The following is a 22696-nucleotide window of genomic DNA, read 5'->3' on the forward strand; positions in this document are numbered from 1 at the left end:
ATAGGTGGAGAGGAAACAAACAGGTCGAAGAGGCGGGGATGGAGCCACTATCCCCTCCTCCCACCTCAAGCCGCACCTTCATCTCCTACCGACCAACCTCATCCCGCCCCCTTGGACCTGTCCGTCCTCCCTGGACTGACCTATCCCCTTCCTAACTCCCCACCTACACTCACCTTTACTGGCTCCATCCCCGCCTCTTCGACCTGTTTGTTTCCTCTCCATCTATCCTCTCCTCTATCCATCTTCTATCCATCTTCTATCCGCCTCCCACTCTCTCCCTATTTATTTCAGAACCCCCTTCCCCTCCCCCTTTTCTGATGAAGGGTCTAGGCCCGAAACGTCAGCCTCTCTGCTCCTATGATGCTGCTTGGCCTGCTGTGTTCATCCAGCCCTGCACCTTGTTGTTCCAGGGTATTTAGGCAGGTTGAGTTGAGCGGGTAAGAGCATAACATCGAAACATAGAAGATAAGAGCAGGAGGCGGCCATTCAGCCCTTCAAGTCTGCTCCGCCATTCTTCACGATCACGGCTGATTGTCCAACTCAATAGCCTAATCCTGCTTTCTCCCCGTAACCTTTGATCCCATTTGCCCCAATATCTAGTATTGAATATACCTTGGATAAGTGCAAGCTTACCTAGTTTTTTCATGGAAAGAATGAAAGTAGAGTATTTTGCAAACAGACAGACAAGGAAGTGTTGATGTCCAATGGGACTCAGGTATTCTTTTTCATAGATCACTGAAAGCTACCAAACAGGTGCAGCAAAAAAAAAATTCATAAGGCAATTGGCATGTTAGTCTCTATTACTAGATGATGAGAGTACAGGAGCAAAGAAATCTTGGTTCAATTGCTTAGAACACTAATGAGATTGCCACTGGAGTCCCCATGCCTAAGGAAGGATATGCTGTGGAAGCTCATTGGACTGATTTCTGGGATGTTGGCACTGTCCCTGAGGAGACTTAGGCTGTATTCCCTGGCATCTAAAAGAAAAAGTGGCAATTCCATTGAAATGTACAAAACACTTAAGGGATTAATAGATTAATTAGTAGATGCAGCAATTGTCTACTTTGATTGTGGAATCTAAAACCAGTGACTGCAATACCAGAATAAAAGGCAATTTGGGACTGAACTGAAGAGGAACTTCTTCACTTAGAGGGTGATGAATCTTTGGAACTCTGTATCAAGAGGGCTGTAGAAACTCAGTCATTAAATAAGTTCAATACAGAGATCACGGAGACTTCTAGGTACACGTTATCAAAGGATATGGGGATAATGCTTTATTCCCATGCCAAGTCGGATGACTGGCCAAGTCCTGCTTCAATCTAAGAAATTTAAAGATTATTAACACCAGTTAGCTAATGAACTTGAATCAGGTAATAGAATTAAGATGGATTTTAACGATACAGCAGATACTCGATTAGAACTCCACCTTGAGATCAAATGTGACAAAGGATTTCAACAGTTTGGTTCAACCTTAGAAAGTTGTCAGAGAGAGTAGGCTGCTAGAGGATAGATTTTGTGGCATGGACAGAAATCAAGTTTTGGTATTGCAACTACTCAATTTGATTTATTTTCAGTTCATCCAATACTAGATATCAGACAAACAAGCAGATAGTATCCCAGCCCCGCACAGCTCGCATCTACCTCCTTCTAAAAATTCACCAACAGGACTGCCTGGGCAGACGCACTGTTTTAGCCTGCTCCTGACCCACAGAACTCCTCTCTTCCTACCTTGACTAGGTCTTTTCTCCCCTGGTCCAGTCCCTGCCCACTTACATTCATGATTCCGCTGACACTTTACACCAGTTTTGGAATTTCCAGTTTGCATTCTCCAGCTGCCTCTCTTTACTATGGACATGCAATCCCTTTACACATCCAACCTCCACCAGGATGGTCTTTGGTTGCAGTGGAAGGTACCACGAGTCTGTTGGGAGCAAAGGAAGAGTAGACCAGGGTGTGCCGGACGGAACCGTCCCCGCAAAGCCGACAAAGGAAGGGAGGGAAGTATGTGTCTCGTGGTGGCATCTCACTGGAGGTGGTGGCTGATAATCTTCTGGATGTTTCTTCCTGGAACGGAGACCTGAACCGTTCGGACCTACCCCCACCCTCCTCCACTTAGCGGAGCTCATCCTTACCCTAAACAACTTCTCTTTTAAATCCTGTGATTGTCTTCAGGTCAGAGGGGTGGCCATGGGTACCCAAATGGGGTGTAGTTATGTCGGTCTCTCTGTGGGGTAGGTGGAACATTCCTTGTTCCAGTCCTATTTCAGCCCCTACCCACAAATCTTTCTCCAACATACGAATGATGTCGTTGGTGCTGCTTCCCTCTCTCGATCGGAATTGGAAAAGTTCATCGACTTTGCTTCCAATTTCCACCCCACCCTCACTTTCACCTGGTCTATCTCTGACTCCTCCCTTCCCTTCCTTGATATCTGTTTCCATGTCTGGGGATAGACTGGCCACTAATATCCAGTATAAACCCATCGACTCCCAGAGCTATCTGGTCTATACATCCTCATACCCTGCTTCCTGGAAAGACTATTCTCCCAGTTCCTCCGTCTCCATGGCACATGTTCCGATGAGGCCAACTTCGACAAGGGAGGCTCCGAAATGCCCACCTCAAACAAGGACTCGCCAGCACTACTGTTGACAGGGCCCTCAACTGGGTCCAACCTTTCTCCCGCATTTACACCCTCACCCCCTCTCTTCCCTCCCACAACAGTGATAGGATTTCCCGTGTCCTTACCTACCATCCCACCATCATCCACATCAACATCCACATCCAGAAGATCATCAGCCGCTATTTCCACCACCTCCAGTGAGATGTCACCACGAGACACATAATCCCCTCCTTTCCCTTATCGGCTTCTGCGGCGACCGTTCCCTCCGGGACACCCTGGTCTACTCTTCCTTCACTCCCAACATTTCCCCCACAGACTCATGGCACCTTCCACTGCAACCAAAGGTGTAACATCTGCCCATTTACCTCCCCGCTCATCAGCATCCAAAGGCCCAAACATACCTTCCAAGTGAAGCAACACTTTACCTGTATTCACAAAATCTAGTCTACTGCATTTGCTGCTCACAAGATGGTCTCCTCCACATTGGGGAAATGAAGCATAGACTGGGTGACTGCATCACGGAACACCTATGTCCTGCTCGCAGAAAAGGCCCTGAGCTTCCAGTTGCCTGCCACTTTAACACATCACCCTGTTCTCTGGCCAACATCTGTCTCATGCTTGCTGCAGTGTTCCAGCGAAGCTCAGTGCAAGCTGCAAGAACAACACCTCATTTTCTGTTTGGGGACCCTGCACCCCTCGGGACTCAATAATCAAGTTCAATAATTTTAGGGTCTGAACTCTCTCATGCCCTAGCCCCCAACCAACGCACCAGGTTGTGTTATCACATAGACTGTCATTAAACAGCTATTCACTCTCCCAGCCAGACTGTTATCCACTCCTTTCATTGTCCAACTGTCTTCTCTCTCTTTGGGCTCTGTCCCCACCTGTCATTTACTACCCTCCCCCCACCACCACCACCTTGTCTTCTGCATATAAACCATTTTCCTAGCTATCACTTCTATGGAAAGGTCACTGGACTCGAAATGTTAACTCCAATTTCTCTTCACAGATGCCGCCAGACCTGCTGAGCTTTTCTAGCAACTTCCCTTTTTGTTTCCAATTCACAGCATCTGCAGTTCTTGCAATTTTTAAACAATTTTGATATAGTGGGGAAATCAAACAAAATGACAGTACAGCTAGCTGTCATCAGCAACACATGGAAATTAATGCATTGTTTTTCAAGGGTGTAGCCAAGGAACAGCACGTGGATGAGCAATAGGAGGGAAATACAGCACAGAAGCTTGTCAGACAATTTCAGAGAAAGAGGCCAGAATAGGCAAGGACAGTGCATTGCATCCCTATAATGGTCATTATGAAAACAGATGAACTTTTACAAGAATCCAGTAGTTACATGTTCAATTTCTTTTCTCCAGATTTTTAATTAATTGTATTTAAATTTCCCAATGGCCATGGTTGATTTAACCTTCAAACTCTATACTGTTTATCCATTAATCTTGACTACTAGATCAATAACAAACCCACTATCATACCCATAAAGACCAAGTGAAAATCTGTCATGACAAAGAACAGTCAAGCGAAAGGGACCATTCAGGTGATCTGAACAGTAATTTAAGATGGGTTTAGAGTGCCTGTTCATAATCATGATTATCCGAACAGTGTACACAAGTAAAAACTGTTCCCACTAGAAGGGAGAAGAAGAATCAGAAAATAAAGATTTAAAGTGAGTGGCCAAAGAACCAGTGGCAAGATGGGAAAAACCTTTTTACATGGCGAGTGGTTACAATCTGTACGCATGATTTGAAACGAGCTGGAGCCAGATTTAAAAGGGAATACAGCAAGTAACATTGTTTGCTATGATGACAATCCATCCTAGACAGGGTGTCTTTGTATGGCACACCTTTGCAGACGTGTGATCGGGTCAATCCTGGAAGGGCAAATTCTGCCAGAAGTGAAATAGTTGTGTTGAGTGGGTCTCAGTGCACATTTGACAACAAATGCTTTGCTTTTTGCAGACAGATGGCATGAATGGGAAATATAGGAGAGAATAGAAGCTACAAATCAGGCAAAATAGGAATGAAATAGGTTGGTTGTATAGTTCACATTTATTGTGGCAGCTACAGAAATAATTGAAGTTTCAAAAGGCAGAAACCAGTTGATTAGAATTAAGGAGAGGATGTTACATTATCAGTGTGGCAAGTAGCTGGCGAAGCAGAACTACAAGGAAACTTTAGAACAAAGCAAAACAACAGAGTGGTGATAACACAGAATTTCATTTAACTCACCATACACTGCAGTAGGGAATCACAGAAAAAAAAAGGCAATGGAAAAGCAAAAACAGGAAGAGGGACTTCCAAAATGTACACAGGAAAACCTTCTTACATGTTTCCAGTAAAATGAGGACAAAATTTTGGATCTAGAATTGGGGGATGAATTGCAGTAAGTAGAAGCTATTTCAGTGGTCAGTATTAATACCATTATAATTACTTATAAAAACAAAAGCAAAATAATTAACTGAAACATGGCTAATGCAGTGAGTCAGCCAGTCTGAAAATGACTTCAAAAAGGACCTGCTGTTCCTGACTTGGTTCCAGCATGGACAAAAGAGCTAAATTTCAGATGTGAGGAGCGTTGACTACCTTGGGATCCAAGGCCACATTTCACTAAATGTGATATCAGGGAACCTGAGCAAAACTAAAGTCAACGTGAATCACGGAAAAGGATCTCCTCTGGTCAGTGTCATATCAGTCATACATAGCAGGAAGATGGCTGTGATGGAGGCTAATAACCTCCACTTCAGGATCGCCTCAGTCCAGTGTCCTAGGCACAACCATCTTCAATTGCTTCAATAACCTTCCCTCCATTATAAAATCAAAATTAAACAAGTTTGCTGACGATATACAGTACCATTTGCAATGACTCAGACAGTGAAGTAGACCATGTCAACATACATTAAGACTTGGACAACATTCAGATCTGGGCAGAGAAGTGGCAAGTAACACTTGTACCCAAGAATCCACATATAGCCCCATCACATTTGATAGACCCCATTATCAATACTTGTGCGCGCGTGTGCGTCTGTGGTATTGCTTACTTACTATTTACCAGAAACAGAACTGGACTAGCCATATAACAGTGGTTACAAGAGCCGAACAAAAGGCTAGGAATCCTGCAGCAAGTAACTCACTTCCTAACTCTACAATGTGTGTTCACCATCTACAAGGCATAAATCAGGGGTGTCATGGAATATTCCCTACTTGCTTAGAATTGCAAGCAAACTTTCGAACAAAGTAAAAACAGGGTAGTGATAACAGAGAATTTCATTTATCCCACCATAAACTGCAGTAGACAACGCCAAACTTGCCACCATCCAGTACAGCAGGCCATCTGATTGGCACCAGATCCACAAACCTTCATGCCCTCCACCAATAATGACACTCAGTATCAGCAGTGTGTATCATCTGCAAGATACACTGCAAAGTCCATCAAGCCTCCTTAGACAGCATCTTCCAAACCCCCCATTTCTACTTCCATCAAGGACAAGGGCAGCTGAAACATGGGAACACAGTCACCTTTAAGTCCCCTCCACACCACTCACCATCTTGACTTGGAAATATATTGCCATTCCCAGTGTAACTAGGATAAAATACTAGAATGCTTTCCCAACAGCATTGTGGGTCTACCTACACCAAATGGACAGTAGTGGTTCAAAACAGCAGCCTACCACCACCTTCTCAAGGGTAATTAGGGATGGACAATAAATGCTGGGCCAGCCACTGACACCCACACCCCAAGATAAAGGGGAGTTCTGGTAGATGTTTCTCCTGGCAAAGTTCCTGTTCAGGGTGATGCTTCTGACTATATGGGGTGGCGCGAGGAAGGCAAATTGCTGGTGAGTTTGGAATTAATTGAATAAAGACAGACTTGGGTAAGAAGAGACCTTCTCCAGTAAATTGTCTGTTGAAATTTATATAGTTTTATTAATATGTCCTGCCTGTATAGAAGTTTTTATAAACAGAGGATCTGTGTGTTAAACAGAAATATGCAGTATAAAAAGTAAAGAAATCATACTGAATTTATACATATCGTAGGTTAGGACTCAGCTAGAATGTTGCAAGCCTCAAGAGGGTCCAAGAATACACTGGGATGGTTCCCAGGGATGAGGGGCTTAAATTCCATCTGCAGATTTGTGAAGCTGGTTTTGCTAGCTCAAAAGATTATGGACAGATTTAGTGAGAAGGGTACAAAATTATGAAAGATGTGTCAGGGGAGCCCAATTAAGAAGAAAACAAAACAGTACAATGTAATCAAATTGGAGAAAAAACACACCCAGTCATCATAATGCATTTGTGGGTGAAGTCCCTATGGAACGTCCAGAATTGCTTTCCAAATCTGTACACTTTCAATCTTATGTGGAAAGCTTTACTTTTAATAATGAAGACGGGGCAAGTAAGAGTAAAGGGAATAGCCAGGAAACTTGTGGCAGTAACTCAATTTGACTCAACAGTAAAACTGTGATTGTAAAAGTAAAGATAAATTTTTTAAAAGGTGGACCTTGCCTAGATAAACTGAAAATTAAAGATCCAAATCAGGCAAATGGTCTCCATGACTCAGAAATGGATAGTTATCTGCAGCACTGCAGATATTTAATGGAGTAATTATCTTAATTTAGACCCTTTACAAAACTGTCAATTTTAATTTTTTTTCAAACAGATACATAAAATTCTGTATATAGTGCTCCTGGAGTTTTAAAAATCACATTTATCTTGAGGGAATAGGTTGTACTGCTGATAGAGAGAAATGAACAACAGAAAAAGTGAAGGCGAGACAGCCTCATGAGCCTTCCCATTCAATATGATCTTCTACCTCAACGTCACTTTCTTCCTACATATTCCCCAAATTCAAAAATCTGTCTAACTGTAATATACTCAATAATGGTGCTACACTCTAGGGAGTGGACCAATCTAATCATTTACACCTCTTTGAATGAAGAGATCTCCCCTCATCACAGGTCAAAATGTTTAGTTTAGGCTCATTAAACTATAACTATGCCCCCTTGTTTTTGATTCCCCAAGCAAGAGAAAAGTTTCAGACTCACCTCGGTCAAGGCTTTTCTTCATATTTGAACATTTCAAGTGTTTCACTTCTAATTCTTCCAAACTCCAGATATTACAGATCAATTTACTCATCCCCTCACTTAGGGCAACACGCAGTGACCTAGGCAACCTTCACTATTTTGCCTCCATTGCAAGTAACTACTTGAAAACCCAAAATATGAAAATTTCCCTTTTTTATATAAGGCAAAGCAGCCATGCATCTACTTCAATTACGAGTAAAACAACTTACCAGCTCATTTAGCCAGGTGATGCATTGACATTACAGTGCCCTAACTAATTGATAGCTTTTCATACTGTCTCATCCAATGTGGCCTGAATGAGCCTTTAACCAATAACTGACAAAATCTGAGCTCCAGAACACTAAGATTACTGGTTGAGATGCTGTACGTTTATATCCTCCCTTGTGCAGAGAGATCAAAATTACTTTTTAAAAAAAAAAAAAAGTACAAAATCTTGATAGCTCTGTCTGCCAATTTGGGTAAATCTGTTCATACACAGGCAAAAGCAGATGATTTAGGTGGAACTCAACCTGGAGGGTCAGATTCTGTGCCATCAGTTGAGATGACCAGGAGGTTCTTTTATTCAGAAGCCTTGTGGGTACTGCAGAAAAATATCTAGTGTTAACTCTAAGCCTTTGGTATAGACAATATCAAGCCACTGGTTTAAGAGGACAGTCATTTGTACAAGAGTTGGAGCAAAGGTCACACCCTAATTATTCCTGCTATCTCCTAGAACAGACAGACAGACACTTACTCTGCATACCATCTTCCTGGTGATAAATAATTATGGAAAATGATTTAAAAAATACCAATAGAAAGATGGGGGTTGTCTAAAGGCCTGGGTTTAAGTCATGATGTATTAAAATTATTTACACGCTGAAAGATGCATTTTTTCCAAACTAAAGGCTTAACAAAGTTCATGTTTTTCAAGCAGATGATGTGGCTGAAATACATGCACAAGTGTGCTTTGGTCAATTAACTATGCGAGTTAAGCTCCAGAAAACAATTTAATTCAGGTACAAAAAGTGAGGAACTATTTTCACCTCAAATTAACTCATGGATAGGCTGGGACTTTTTCCACCTTTGCAGTTGTTTGTAGGAGGTTGACAGGTGACCTGAAAGAAGTTTATAAAATAATGAGAGGTATAGTTCAGGTTAGTGGTAGTTTTCTTTTCCCTGGGATGGAGAATTTCAAGACTAGGGGAGAGATATTTATATAAAACATAACAGGCAAATTTTTTTTACACAAAAGGCTGATTCGCGTATGGAATGAACTTCCTGAGGAAGTAGCAGATGTGGGTACAATTACATTTAAAAGACACTTGGAGAAATACATGAATAGGAAAGGTTTGGAGGGACATGGGCCAGGAGCAGGCAGGTGGGCCTAGTTTAGTCTGGGATTATGTATGGCATGGACTGGTTGGACGAACTGGGCCAAAGGGTCTGTTTACGTGCTGTATGATTCTATGACCAAAAGCAACAGAAAAAGAATGAGACTCATTTTTGGAAATTAATTAAATAATTAGAGACCAAATACTTAGGTTACAGTGCAGTATTTACCAAGTAAACATACGGCTAGCTATTCAAGCAGACCAGTGTACCAGTAACTATTCCACAACATACTAGCAGTAAACAGTTAGATAAAATCATACAGCACGATAGGATGGTCACCTTATTTGAGCATATACAAATTCTTTGAAAGATATAACAATGAGCCCAATGTCCTATATTCTCCCCACAGCCCTGCATCCATTCCAATCAGATTCAATAGTAACTTTCAGAAGGCAAGCTCAACTTCTATTGATTATTCCTTAATGGGTTACCATAGCCCACTTTGTTTATAATTGAGTGACACACAACTCTAGAAGACAGTTACACTTCATCTCGAGTCTGGAATCATACATAGCCCAGACTGGGTCAACAGATTTGTTCCTAACAGACATTAGCAAACTAGATAGGTTTTTACAACAATCCTGGGACTTACATGGTCACTATCATTGATATTAGTTTTTCATTCCAGATTTACTGAAGTTAAACTCCTGAGCTGCAGTGAGACTAAATCTGGAGTCATTATGCCTGATCTTTAGATTACTATTCCATTAGCATTGTGCTACAATTCCCAATCCATCATAAATCCATTCCCCCACCCCTTGAACTTGCCATTATCTTAAATTTGCATCCTATGGTTACCTGGCAGTGAAACTGTTTCTTTTGAGCTACTCTAAATCAAAATACAAGTATTTTGAATACCTGCATTAAAAAGTATTCCTTTAACATTTTATTACTCAAAAGGAGAAGAATTCCAGGTTCTGATTTCCCACATCTTTGTTCAGGAATCTCTTAAATTTAACATGCTGGTCAGTTAGGAAGGCAAATGCAGTGCTATCATTCATTTCAAGAGAGCTAGATGGAGAACAGGGATGTACTGCTGGGGCTATAGAAAGCTCTGGTCATACTGCAATATCGTGAGCAGTTTAGAACATAGAACAGTACAGCACAGTACAGGCCCTTCGGCCTACGATGTTTTGCCAAACTTTTACCCTAAACCTAAGGCCTATCTAACCTCCACCCCTACCTTATACTATCATCCATATGCCTACCTAATAGCTGCTTAAATGCCCCTAATAAGGCCGACCCCACTACCCTCTCCAGCAATGCATTCCACGCCCCGTTTGGGGCCCATATCCAAGGAAGGATGAGCTGGCATTGGAGGAGGTTCAACAGAATGATCCCAGGAATGAAGGGCTTATCACATAAGAGCTGTTGAGGACTCGGGGTATGTACTCGAAGTTTAGAAGGATGGATCTGGGGGGTGGGGCGTTTTGGATTGAAACTTTTAGAATACTGGGGCCAGGATAGGGTGGACACAGAAAAGGAGGTTTCCACTAATAGGACAGACTATGATCTGAATGCATGGTCTTAAAGTGAAAGGATGGCTTTTAGAACTGAGATGAGGAAGAATTTCTTCAATCCGAAGTGGTGAATCAGTGGAACTCATTGCCGCAGAAGACTGGAGGCCAAGTCATTGAGTATCTTTGAAGGCAGAGACAGATAGATTCGTGATTAGTAAGGGGATCAAGCATTATGGGAAAAGACAGGAGAATGGAGTTGAAAAACATATCAGCCATGATTCAATGGCAGAGCAGAATCAATGGGGCAAATCAACTGTTCTGATTCTGCGTCTATTTCTTATGGTTTCACAATTGAAATTCCTTACCCCCGATACTGTTTGGATAATCTCCTCTGCACCCTCTTCAATGCCTTGTCTTCCTACTTAAAATGGCACCCAAAAATCAGACAATATTCTAACAGAGACCCTTCCATGTTATGCTGCCTTTAGTTACAGATCCATCTGCTCCAGTCATATTTTCAAGAACACAATTTTAATGTTTTAGTCTTTAATTTCAATTCAATTGCAGTTGTTTTAAGGGGAAAAAAGGAAGTTGGAAAGAAACCTTCTCTCAGTCTCTCTTCAGTTCACTAATCTACCTGCCAAGCTTTGCTTTCATAACATATTTCACAATCTGAAGCACCTGCATCTAAAACAATGAAGCTACTTTCAATAGAAATACCAAACATCAGCTGCTTCTACATAAATCCAAACGTTTGAAAGTAGAGAAGAAATGCTAATTTTATGAATATGAAGCAACTAGGACGAACAAGATTAAAAATCAAAACTTGCACACCAAATTTAAGTAGGTTGCGCAAGACTAAATAGCTGGCTATTCCAAGATGCCTGTACTATGAATGACGCTGAAAAACAAACAGCAACATCAACAATTTTATTTTCATAACTTACAAAGAATCACTAACATCTTCTGAAACTTCAACTATATATTATTACACAAATGTATATAAAAGCAAAACGCTACAGATGTTGGTAAACAGAGATGAAAGCTCTACACCGTGTTATCTCTGAAAGCTAAGAGAGCTGGAGACAATCTGAGTTTCTCAAACACTTTTTTTATTACGCGTGATTTGAACACATGATCTGATCTCAGCACAGAACAATAATCTACTCAACTTACGCAGTTGGCCAGTCTTTTGATAAACAGCCACCAAAACCTAGGATGTACATAAATTTTGCACATTATTGAAGATCAAGTTGGATTTTTGGATTACAATGTCTTCTCTAACCGGGTTGTCAATGGATTCCTGCTGTCTTGGGGATGGGGGGCACTAAGGGATTACACTTTCTTCTAATATGAACTTCACTGATATTGCATATCAGTGGGGGGGTTAAGTTTACCGAAAATACATCTTGAACGTTCACAATTATAACTAGTTTCACACCCATCAACCTTTCGATTGAAGAAAAAAAGTGGAGGGAAAATATGCCACCTATTAAAATTTTGGCTTTACATTATACAAAGTCTCATTTACATTCTGACCGCAATGGCATCTACAAAATCTTAAACACAGGACGTCAAACTGTTCTTTACACAACTGCCTCACTACCTCAAGAACGGAAAATGATTTCATTTCAAACACGGTACCAGATCCACGGGCAGCTAACCTTTAAAAGCGTATAAAAATTTGAATATCACATTGTTGCATCTTCGAAGCTTGGTTAGGAAAATCAACATTTTAAAAGAAGAAAATAGCCAACACCACAAAACCCAGACACCAGAATTCCTCCCCCCTTCTTTTAATTAGAAGAATACAAAAAAAAGGGACGAACTTGATTTTTCCAAATCTAACTCGCAAGGATCGGAGAGAGAGAAAGGAGGCAGAAGTGACCAACAATGAGCCGCTGAGATGGAGTCTCTTCGCTCCCGCTACAGCCGCCAGCGATCTCCCTCTCTCCGCACCACCCACTTCGGCGCCGCTGCGCGTCTACCGAACTTGATTGTAACCTCCCGCCCTCCGCCCACTCCATTGGCTTCTCCGAAGGAATACACCCATCCCATTGGCTTTGGGGCTGCTGTCAATCACAAGTCCCCACCCTTCCACACTGCTCCTCTTGCTCAGTGACGTACGACGTGCAGCAGGTTCGGTTGCGCGGCGGCTGAAAGTCGAACTACGCCATGAGGCCTAGCGCGAGTGAGGGCCTAACGGTCAGAGCAGCGCCAAGGCCCGAACAGCAGCAGCGCACTCGCTCCTGCACCGCCCGCCATCTTCAGCCGCCATCTTCCCCCATCGGGAAGCCATGTTTTCGGGCGGCCATACTGACATGGCGGCGCCCATAACCTGGGGAAACATGGCTTCCCTTCAAAACAAAAACATTCAGAAACCGCTCGAGTTCCAACCGGGCGACGGAAAACACCGAAACCTTCGCCTGTTCACCGTTTCTTCCCCCTCCCCCTCCCGCTGCGGCGGGACACGCCCTAGAGCTGAAGAGAAAGCTCGCAAATGCGCGCATTTCGGTTGCTGGTCGTTATTTTTCATCCTCCCCTTTACTTCCACACGCACCGATGCCGAGCGTTTTGTCTCCCCATGTACTCACCCGAAGCCCACATTGTCACCGAAAATTCCCCCTCCAGGGTCTTGATCTGCACTTGCTTCTGCTCCCATTTCCTGCCGGTCCTGTCCAGCCCCCCATCGTTCAGGTAGCTCTTCTTGGTGGCCTTCTTGCCGGCCCCTTTCTTGATGCGGCTCTTGCCGGAGACGGCCGTCACCAGAGTCTGTTCGATGAACTCCTCCTCGGCGCCCGCCGACGGCACCGGGATCAGGATCTGGTCCTCGTAACCGTCCTCGGCCCTCAGCTCGGCGTCGTCCCCGACCACCTCTTCCCGCGTCTGCACCAGGATCACCTCCTGGTGGACCTGGCTCGGGTCGTCGCTGAGGGGCTGCAGGGCGATCATGGGCTGGTGCACGTCGCCTTCTACCACCGTGGTCTCGATCGTTTCCACCGGGATCGTCTCCACTTCGATCTCGTGAAGCTCCACGATCTCGGCCGGCATCTCCGAGCCGTCTGCCGCGATGTATAAAGTGTCGCCCGAAGCCATTTTTTTTTCCCAGATTTCAGAGGTTTTTAAGAAGAAAAAAGACACCCCACAGAATTCGAGCTCCTTCCCTTTCAGTTTCCTCCCCGTGCTTTATCTCACCAACAATTAACTAGAAAATATCAGCAGCAAATCTCGCAACAAAAAAAACGGCAGCCACCATCCGCTCGGGCGCTGCGAGCAACTACCGCGAGACTTCATTCCACTTCCTGTCCTTCATGATTTGCCCTTGTTGCCATGTGCCAATAGATAGCACTAACGCCAAAAAAAAGTTTACATTTCAGAGCGACCAGTCTATCAACCCACCACACTCAGTTTCTCTCAATACAGCCTGCAACCCTCAATGCAATCTCCTTATTTTTATTTTATATATATATATATATATATATAAAAAGAAATACATTAATTTCAGCAACCATCTGTGTTTTGTTTTTATTTCAACTTTCCTCGCGTTCTCTTTCACACTCACCTGTTTGGACCTCTGCCAATCTGAGTCTTTCTGGAGCACGCCCCCACCCATCCCATGGGTACAGTACGTTGCAGAAAGTTTTTTTTGCCGTCCCTGCGTTATTGCTGCTTAACGGGTGGGTGAATGAACTGGCAGCGCTCACAAGCAGCACTGACAGTGAAACTGCACACACGTTCACATTAAGTACCCGACAGCATAGGGATCAAAATGAAAAGAGACGATTTTGAATGGGTCTACACGGATCAGCCTCACACTCAAAGGAGAAAAGAAATGTTGGGTATGTATTTTTTTCCTTTTAAAAAAAGGAAACAAAATCAAGTAAAAACTCATCTATAAATGTGATTTATTTCGATTATTTCATTTTCCAAATTTTCCTTTCTTATACAAATCTGGCTAAGAAATGTGCTGGATAATAATTTGTTTGTTTTTAAATTATAAAATGAAAATTAATCGAGGTTTTTTTTTGTTTTCCCGTGAAAATGGGCATTATTAACCAGAACACTGGTATTTGTACAGGATATAAGGGCGAGCAGCCTGCTCCGTTTTTTTAAATAGTTGAATCAACTTATGTGTTTTACTGGCCCGGTTAAAACTTTCTCTTACTTCGCCAGTCAGCGCATTATGTACTTGTCTCCTCCAATTCATCACTATTTCCAGTCACTTTTTTTTTCATGTTTCCTCCATTTCGCTGTGCCGGTCAGGTAGAACATTGCGAACTAGTAGATTTGAAAACACCCCGCTTATCACTAAATGCCAGATATAGCTGAACAAATCGCATGTTTTAATACGCATTTGTTTTAAAGAAACGGTTAACATTAATCGAAGAGGTCATGAAGTTTGGACCATACCTAAGACGGGGCCAATTTGATCGATCCGGTCCACAGTTCATCTAAACTCAGCGAGGGAATAAGATTAATAGAGTTTCCGACGTGAAATCTAGATATTTCCGCGATCTGCGTCCAATTTTCGTTCCAACCATAGAAACAATCAAAATCAACAGTATGGGAAATAGTGTGTATGTGCAGGTCGTTAATGGTCTTTTTTTGAAAGATTTGCGCAGTTAATTCGGTCTAACAGATTCACGAACGTATGAATCACGATCTTTACATAATTGGGTGGGGCGAGAGGAGGAATCGTCTAGGTAGGGCAGTAAACTTTGTGCTGACTGGTGGCTAAATACCGTGACACCTGTTGCAAATCTTGCGTGGATTGCGTACATCATTGCAAATTATGTTGCAAATGATGAAATGGCAAATACAATCAAGTAATTCGTTCAGGCGTCGCGTCGCGTTTCATTGATTTGAAGGGCTTGAACATTTGCTTAAACAATCGATTGTTAAATTTGCCACCGTTGAATAATTTGTTTCAAACGTTTGCGGCCACTATATGCTGCCGATCTTAACTTATTTTGTATTTACCTGTTTTCACCGAGTTGTAGGTGAACAATGCCCAAACTGATTTCTGTTCAAGCCACACTGTTTTGAATAGGTGAACGGCTACAGCTTTAATCGTCATAGTTCTCCCAAACTCGATATGTGTGTAAGTGTGAGATTGAGATTGCATGCCCACATCTCCATCATGTGCAAGTGGAGGGCGGTGACATTCAAAGTCTAAAGCAGAATTTGGAACATGCTGGTCTTTTTGGCATTGTTCCCATCTACTTTAGACACGTTCATTTATCTATTGGAAACCAGCCAAATAGAAACATGAACTTTTCTTGCCAGCCACTGGTTGCTGTTTTTTTTTGCCAAAACCAGAGGATTGGTTGCCCGTTACAGGATAAACTGCATTTGTTTGGAAAAGAAAAAAAAAACTTGTCAAGTTCGCAATTCCCAACACATCCAAGGTGGGATAAAGAATGACTGAAATTCCGAGTAATCAGATCGTCGCGGGATGTCTCTTAATATTGGAGAGCGTGTACTATTGAGATTTTCAGCGAAAATAAAGAAAACGTTGCGATTTCTGGTTGGCCACCATCACCGCAGCGCCGATGGAGTGTATCATGGCTATATTCGATTTCAAATTAATAAATTACAACTTTACATATTAAAATTTCGGCGCTAGATACACTTTGAGGAAAATACTCTGGGGGCTAAATGCGAAACATACTATAGTGTTCGAAAATCCCGAATCCATGGGTTTGGCGATCAGTGAAATTTAATCTTTAGTAAATTTCACATTAGTTTCCGAAATTTCCGAGTTATCTCGCCTAGTGCAACAAATTATTTGATCCCGTTAGAATGTACTATTGCCTCTACTGTCGAATTAAAGCTGCATTTACCGTGTACGAGGAAAGCACTATTTTTAACAACTTTTTTATTTAAACAAATAAATCCCAGTTTGCCCTAAGCATTATTTTACTGTCCAATAGAGATGGAATCTTAATTAAATACAATTTACGCTAATTGAACTCGGTGGAGAAAACGTTGAAATGTAAATAGTTCTCATCATAAAGGGGAGGAACTGATCCAAAATATTTGTTTGGAAGAAAGTCAGACTTTGTAACTGCTTGCAATTGTTAGGTGGATATCAGCACTCACGCCCTTATCTCTATTTGAATGGGAATTTCTTATTTGCTTTTGTGTACCTGGCGATCAGTTAAATAATATGCAGAAATTAATTTGGACTTAATAACTGAGTGCTACTACTATTTCCCGAGTGTGAATGAGCAGGATGATTGCATCCAATCGTTGGATGCTCACCATTGATTCCCTTCAAAACTCAAGTAACTCGAGCAGCCCATTGGAAACAAAATACGGGAATGCCTGAATGTAGCAAGCTGGTTGGATTCTGTAAATGATTAAAGACAAAAAGACCTTTAATAAAGTGCAATGCAATAATACATTATTGTTACTGAACACAACTAGATATTGCCAAGGCTATTAAAACATTGGCCGTTTAGTGTTTTGCAGTTAAGTATACGATTTAATATAAAATTAGAACAAATGTGGCTTTTTGAAATAAACATTTTTTTCTTAAATGTTTAGCAAATAATTCACCCATTATTTATACCACTTAATTGACAATTGCTGTGTGGCATTGTAAACGTGCCATGGTCAATCCTTGCCCATAACACAGTTCCTCAATGACTTTCATTAAGGTCACAATTGAACTGCCTGCAGCCTTTGACATGGTTGATCATACCATGTCCCCTCCAAAGCTCCTTCACTATTATTCATCTAGGTAGGACTGCACACACCAGATTCCATTCTTGTTTATTCAGTCAGAGGCAGAGAAGCACTTGCAATGGCTCCCTTTCCACCTCTGCAGCTTTACCTTCAGTGTCCATCAATGATCCATCCTTTGCTTGTTCATTAACATTCTGCACTCAGTAACATCACAAAAAAAGGAAAGGAAGCTTAAGGTAGCTACAAAGGCTCAAAATGGTGGGTGCCCAAGATTAATATATAAAGTGCAGGGGGTTGCTTAAAAAAGAAATTAGGAGAACAATGATGGATAACATTACTTGAATGAACTAGCATCGAGATAATTGAGGTATTAGCAATTTTAGCAGGTTTGAAATTGAATAAATACCCAGGATGAGATGAAATGTATCCCAGACTATTGAGCGAGACAAGGGAGGAGATTGCAGGGGCTCTGATATTAATTTTCAAACTCTGTCTGGCCACAGGAGACGTACTGGGGGACTGGAGGAAAACTAATGTGGTAACGTTATTCAAGGCGGGTGGTAAGGATAAACTAGGAAGCTACAGGCCAGCGATTCAAACATCTGTGGTAGCGAAACTATTGGAAAAATTTCTGTGGGAAACAATTAATCTCCATTTGGAGAGACAAAAATTAATCAAAAATATTCAACATGATTTTGTATGAGGAAATCATGTCTAACAAATTTGTTTGAATTTTTTGATGAGGTGACTAGCTGTATAGCTGAGGGTAGTGCAGTTGATGTAGTCTACATGGACTTCAGGTAAGGCTTTTGAAAAAGTCTCACATGACATACTGGTTAAGAAACTAAAAGCACATGGAATCCAGAGCAATTTGTCAAATTAGATCCAAGATTTGGCCGAGTGATGGGAAGCAGAGGGTAATGGTCAAAGTGTGTTTTTATCACTGGAAGCCTGTGTCCAGTGGTGTACTACAGGGCTGTGTTGGTGCTGGGTCCCTGGCTATTGCTGTGTACATTAATGATATGCAGGTATGATTAGTAAGTTTGCAGATGACATGAAAATTGGTGGTGTGGTAAATAACGAGAAGGAAAGCCTTAGACTACAGGACTAGATAAAAGGGCTGAACAGTGCTAAATGGAATTTGATCCTGAAAAGTGTGAGGTGATGAATTTTGGGAAGACTAACAAGGCAAGGGAGTACACGTTGAATGGTCGGACCCTAGGAAGTACAGAAGATCAAAGGGACCTTGGTGTGCATGTCCATAGATCCTTGAAGGCAGCAGCTCAGGTAGATAAGGTGGTTGAGAAGGCATATGGGATATTTGCCTTTATTAGTCAAGGCATTGAATATAAGAGTAAGGAGGTTATGATGAAGCTGTATATAACATAAATTTGACTGCAGCTAGAGTACTGTGTGCAGTTCTGGTCACCCTACTATCGGAAGGATGTGATCTCTGTAGAGAGGGTGCAGAAGAGTTTTACCAGGATGTTCTGTGGGCTGGACCAATTCAGTTGTGAAGAGAGACCAGATAGGCTGGGTTTGTTTTCCTAAGAGCAGAGAAGGGTGAGGGAGAATCTGATAGAGGTGTGCAAAGTATTGAGGGACTTGGGCAGGGTAGATAGAGAGAAATCTTTTTCCCTTAGTAGAGGGATCACTAACAAGGGGCCAAAGTTTTAGGATAAGGAGAAGAATGTTTAGGTGGGATATTTTCACTCAGAGGGTTGTGTGTCTGTGGAACTCACTGCCTAAAAGGATGGTAGAGATGGGAAACCTCAAATCGTCCGAGAACTTTGTAGATGAGCACTTGAATTGCCATAGGATACAAGGCTATGGGTTCATGTGTTGGAAAATGGTATTAGAATAGACAGATATGGATGACTAACTTAGATATGATAGGCAGGAGGGCCATAAAACCATAAGACTATAAGATATAGGAGCAGAATTAGGTCATTCGATCATGGCTGATATGTTTCTCAACTCCTGCCTTCTCCTTATAACACTTGATTCCCTTACTAATCAAGAACGTATTTATCTCTGTCTTAAATCCACTCAATGACTTGGCCTCCAGAGCCATCTGCGGCAATGAGTTCCACAGATTAATCACCCTCTGGCTGAAGAAATTCCTCCTTATCTCAGTTATGGAGTCATCCCTTCACTCTGAGACTGTGCACTCGGGTCCTAGTCTGTCCTACTAGCGGAAACATCCTCTCTACATCCAATCTAACCATATTCCTTCAGTATTCTATAAGTTTCAATCAGATTCTTCCCTCGTCCTTTGAAACTCCATCAAATATAGATCTAGAGTCCTCAACCATTCCTCATATGACAAACCCTTCATCGCTGGCATCATTCTTGTAAACCTCCTTTAGAATCCACTCCAACGGCAGCATGTCTTTATTTAGAAACAGGGCCCGAAACTGCTCACAATATGCCAAATGCAATCTGGCCAAAGCCTTATACAGCCTCAGCAGTACATCTCTGCTGTTGTATTCTGGCCCTCCTGATTGTATTTGCCTTCCTAACTGTCAGCTGCCTTGCACATTAACCTTAAGACAATCCTGAGCTAGGACTCCCAAGTCCCTTTGTGCTTCAGATTTCCAAAACCTTTCCCATTGAGAAAATAGTCTACGCCTCGATTCTTCATACCAAAGTCATTAACATCACTCTTTCCTGCATTGTATTTAATTTGCCACTTCTTTGCCCACTCGGCTAACATGTCCAAGCCCTTCTGCAGCCTCCCCTTTTCCTGAACACTACCTCCAATTATCTTTGTGTCATCTGCAAACATAGCAACAATACCTTCACTTCCTTTATACAGATCGTTAGTGTATAATGTGAATAGTTGTGGTCCCAAAACTGACCCCTGTGGAACTTCACTAGTCACCAGCTGTCATCCTGAAAAATCCCCACTCTCTGCCTTCTGCCAGTCAGCCAATCCTCTTTCCATGCCATTACATTACCCCTAACACCACTGTGTCTTATTTAGCAGCCTCCTGTGTGCCACTATGTCAAAGGCCTTCTGGGAATCCAAATAGATTGCGTCCACTCGCTCTCCTTTGTCCAACTTGCTTGTTACTTCCTCAAAGAATTCTAACAAGTTTGTCAGGCATGACCTTCCCTTGACAAAGCTGTGCTGACTCTGCCCTATTTTACCATCCACTTCTAAGTATTCCACAATCTTATCCTTAATAATGGACTCTTAAAATCTTACCAACACCCAAGGTCAGACTTACTGGCCTATAGCTTCCTGTCTTCTGCCTCCCTCCCTTCTTAAACAGGGGTGTTACATTAGCAATTTTCCAATCCTCTGACCTGACCCCAGTGATTCCTGAAGGATCACCACCAATGCCTCCACAATCTCCTCAGCTATCTCCTTCAGAACCCTGGAGTGTAGCATACTTGAACAAGTTGATTTATCCACTGTCATACCCTGCAGCTTCCCCAGCAGCATCATCTTACTGATAGCCACTACAATCACCTCTGCTCCCTAACTCTTGAAGTTCTGGTGTGTTGCTGGTGTCTTTTACTGTGAAAACTGGTGCAGTGTATCTATTCAGTTCCTCTCTATTTCTTTGTTCTATATTATTGCTTCTCCAGCCTCCTATTCCAGTGGCCTCTCTCTTACCTTTTAGATATCTGAAAAAAATTCTTGCATTCTTCTTTCACATTACCAGCTAGCTTACTCTCATATTTCATATTGTCCTCCCTTATTGCTTTTTTTTAGTTTTCCTCTGCTGCGTCTTAAAGGTTTCCATTCTTCTGGCTTCCCATTAACCTTCACAACATTGTATGCTTTTTCTTTTGCTTTGATACTGTCCCTGACTTCCCTTGCTAACCATGGTTGCCTCATCCTCCCCTTAGTATGTTTATTCTGCCTTGGGATGAATTTCTGCTGTGCCTCCTGAATTATCCCCAGAAACTCTTGCCATTGCTGTCCCACTGTCTTCCCTGCTAGGATCCCCTTCCAGTCTACTGTGGCCGGCTCTCCTTTATGAGGATGTCTTTCTGTGCTGTAACACAGTCATAGAGATGTACAGCACAGAAACAGACTCATTGGTTCAATTCGTCCATTCCAACCAGATATCCTAAATTAATCTAGTCGCATTTGCCCTATATCCTTCTAAACCCTTCCCATCCATATACCCATCCAGATGCCTTTTAAATGTTGTAACTGTACCAGCCTCCATCACTTCCTCTAGCAGTTCACTCCATGCATGCACCACCCTCTGCATGAAATAGTTGCCCCTTAGGTCACTTCTAAATCTTTCCCCTCTCACCTAAAGCTATGCCCTTTTGTTTTGGACTCCCCTACCCTGGGGAAAAGACCTTGGCTATTCACCTGCTCCATGCCCCCACGATTTGATAAACCTCTATAAAGTCATCCCTCAGCCTCTGACGCTCCAGGGAAAATAGCCCCAGCCTATTCAGCCTTTCCCTATAGCTCAAACCCCCCAACCCTGACAACATCCTTGTAAATTGTTTCTGAACCATTTCAAGTTTCACAACATTCTTCCTATAGCAGAGAGAATAGAATTGCACGCAGTATCCCAAAAGTGGCCTAACCAATGTTCTATACAGCCGCAATATGACCTTCCAACTCCTATACTCAATACAATGACCAATAAAGACAAGCCTATGAAATGCCTTCTTTACTGTCCAATCTACCTGGGACTCCACTTTCAAGGAACTATGAACCTGCACTCCAAGATCTCTTTGTTCAGCAACACTCCCCAGGACATTGCCATTAAGTGTATAAGTCTTGCCCTGATTTGCTATCCAAAATGTAGCACCTCACGTTTATCTAGATTAAACTCAATCTGATACTCCTCAGCCCAGTGGCCTATCTGTTCAAGATCCCATTGCACTCTGAGGTAACCATCTCTGCTGTCCACTACACCTCCAAGTTTGGTGTCATCTGCAAACTTACTAACTGTACTTCCTATACTCGCATCCAAATCTGAGGGTGTCATCTGCCACCACGTCTCTCTCCTTCAGTGTCTCTGAATTATAAGAATGGTCAATGAGCAGAGATTTCATCGAACGCTCATTTGGAAGACTAAAGCAATTGTTCTAGCTCCCTGAATCACTGACTGCATTCTTTTTGAAAATGGTATGAGACTGAACCAGACTACTTACAATCTTGCTGTCCTGACTGACCCCCAAGATGAGCTTTCAATTCCATATCTTACATTTTTACCAAGTTCATTTGCAGCTGAAATACTCATTCTTGCTTTTGTTATCCCTGGAAATGTTGATTATCATGCACTTTTGGCTGGCCTCCAATGTGCTATTACCCTAAACTTCAGACCATCCAAAACAGCCTGTGCTATAACTCACAACAAGTACTAATCAGCTACTAGACAACAAGGTGCAGGCTGGATGAACACAGCAGGCCAAGCAGCATCATAGGAGCAGAATTGCTGTGTTCATCCAGCCCTGCACCTTGTTGTCTCGGATTCTCC

At 42.3% G+C, this 22696-nt stretch overlaps 2 protein-coding genes across 2 annotated transcripts in view; one reads left to right on the forward strand and one right to left on the reverse strand.

The window, feature by feature from the left end:
• LOC109919337 (transcriptional repressor protein YY1-like) overlaps positions 1-13872 on the reverse strand; it is a 29749-nt gene extending 15877 nt beyond the window's left edge. The window contains exon 1 of the mRNA XM_048599965.1: positions 13139-13872. Coding sequence (XP_048455922.1) covers positions 13139-13640 — 502 coding nt within the window. The 5' untranslated portion in view covers positions 13641-13872. The remainder of the gene's footprint in view (positions 1-13138) is intronic.
• Positions 13873-14307: 435 nt separating this feature from the next.
• degs2 (delta(4)-desaturase, sphingolipid 2) overlaps positions 14308-22696 on the forward strand; it is a 63243-nt gene continuing 54854 nt past the window's right edge. The window contains exon 1 of the mRNA XM_020512633.2: positions 14308-14383. Coding sequence (XP_020368222.1) covers positions 14314-14383 — 70 coding nt within the window. The 5' untranslated portion in view covers positions 14308-14313. The remainder of the gene's footprint in view (positions 14384-22696) is intronic.

This window comes from Rhincodon typus, chromosome 8, assembly GCF_021869965.1.
Source record: "Rhincodon typus isolate 14 chromosome 8, sRhiTyp1.1, whole genome shotgun sequence".
NCBI classification, from domain to species: domain Eukaryota; kingdom Metazoa; phylum Chordata; class Chondrichthyes; order Orectolobiformes; family Rhincodontidae; genus Rhincodon; species Rhincodon typus.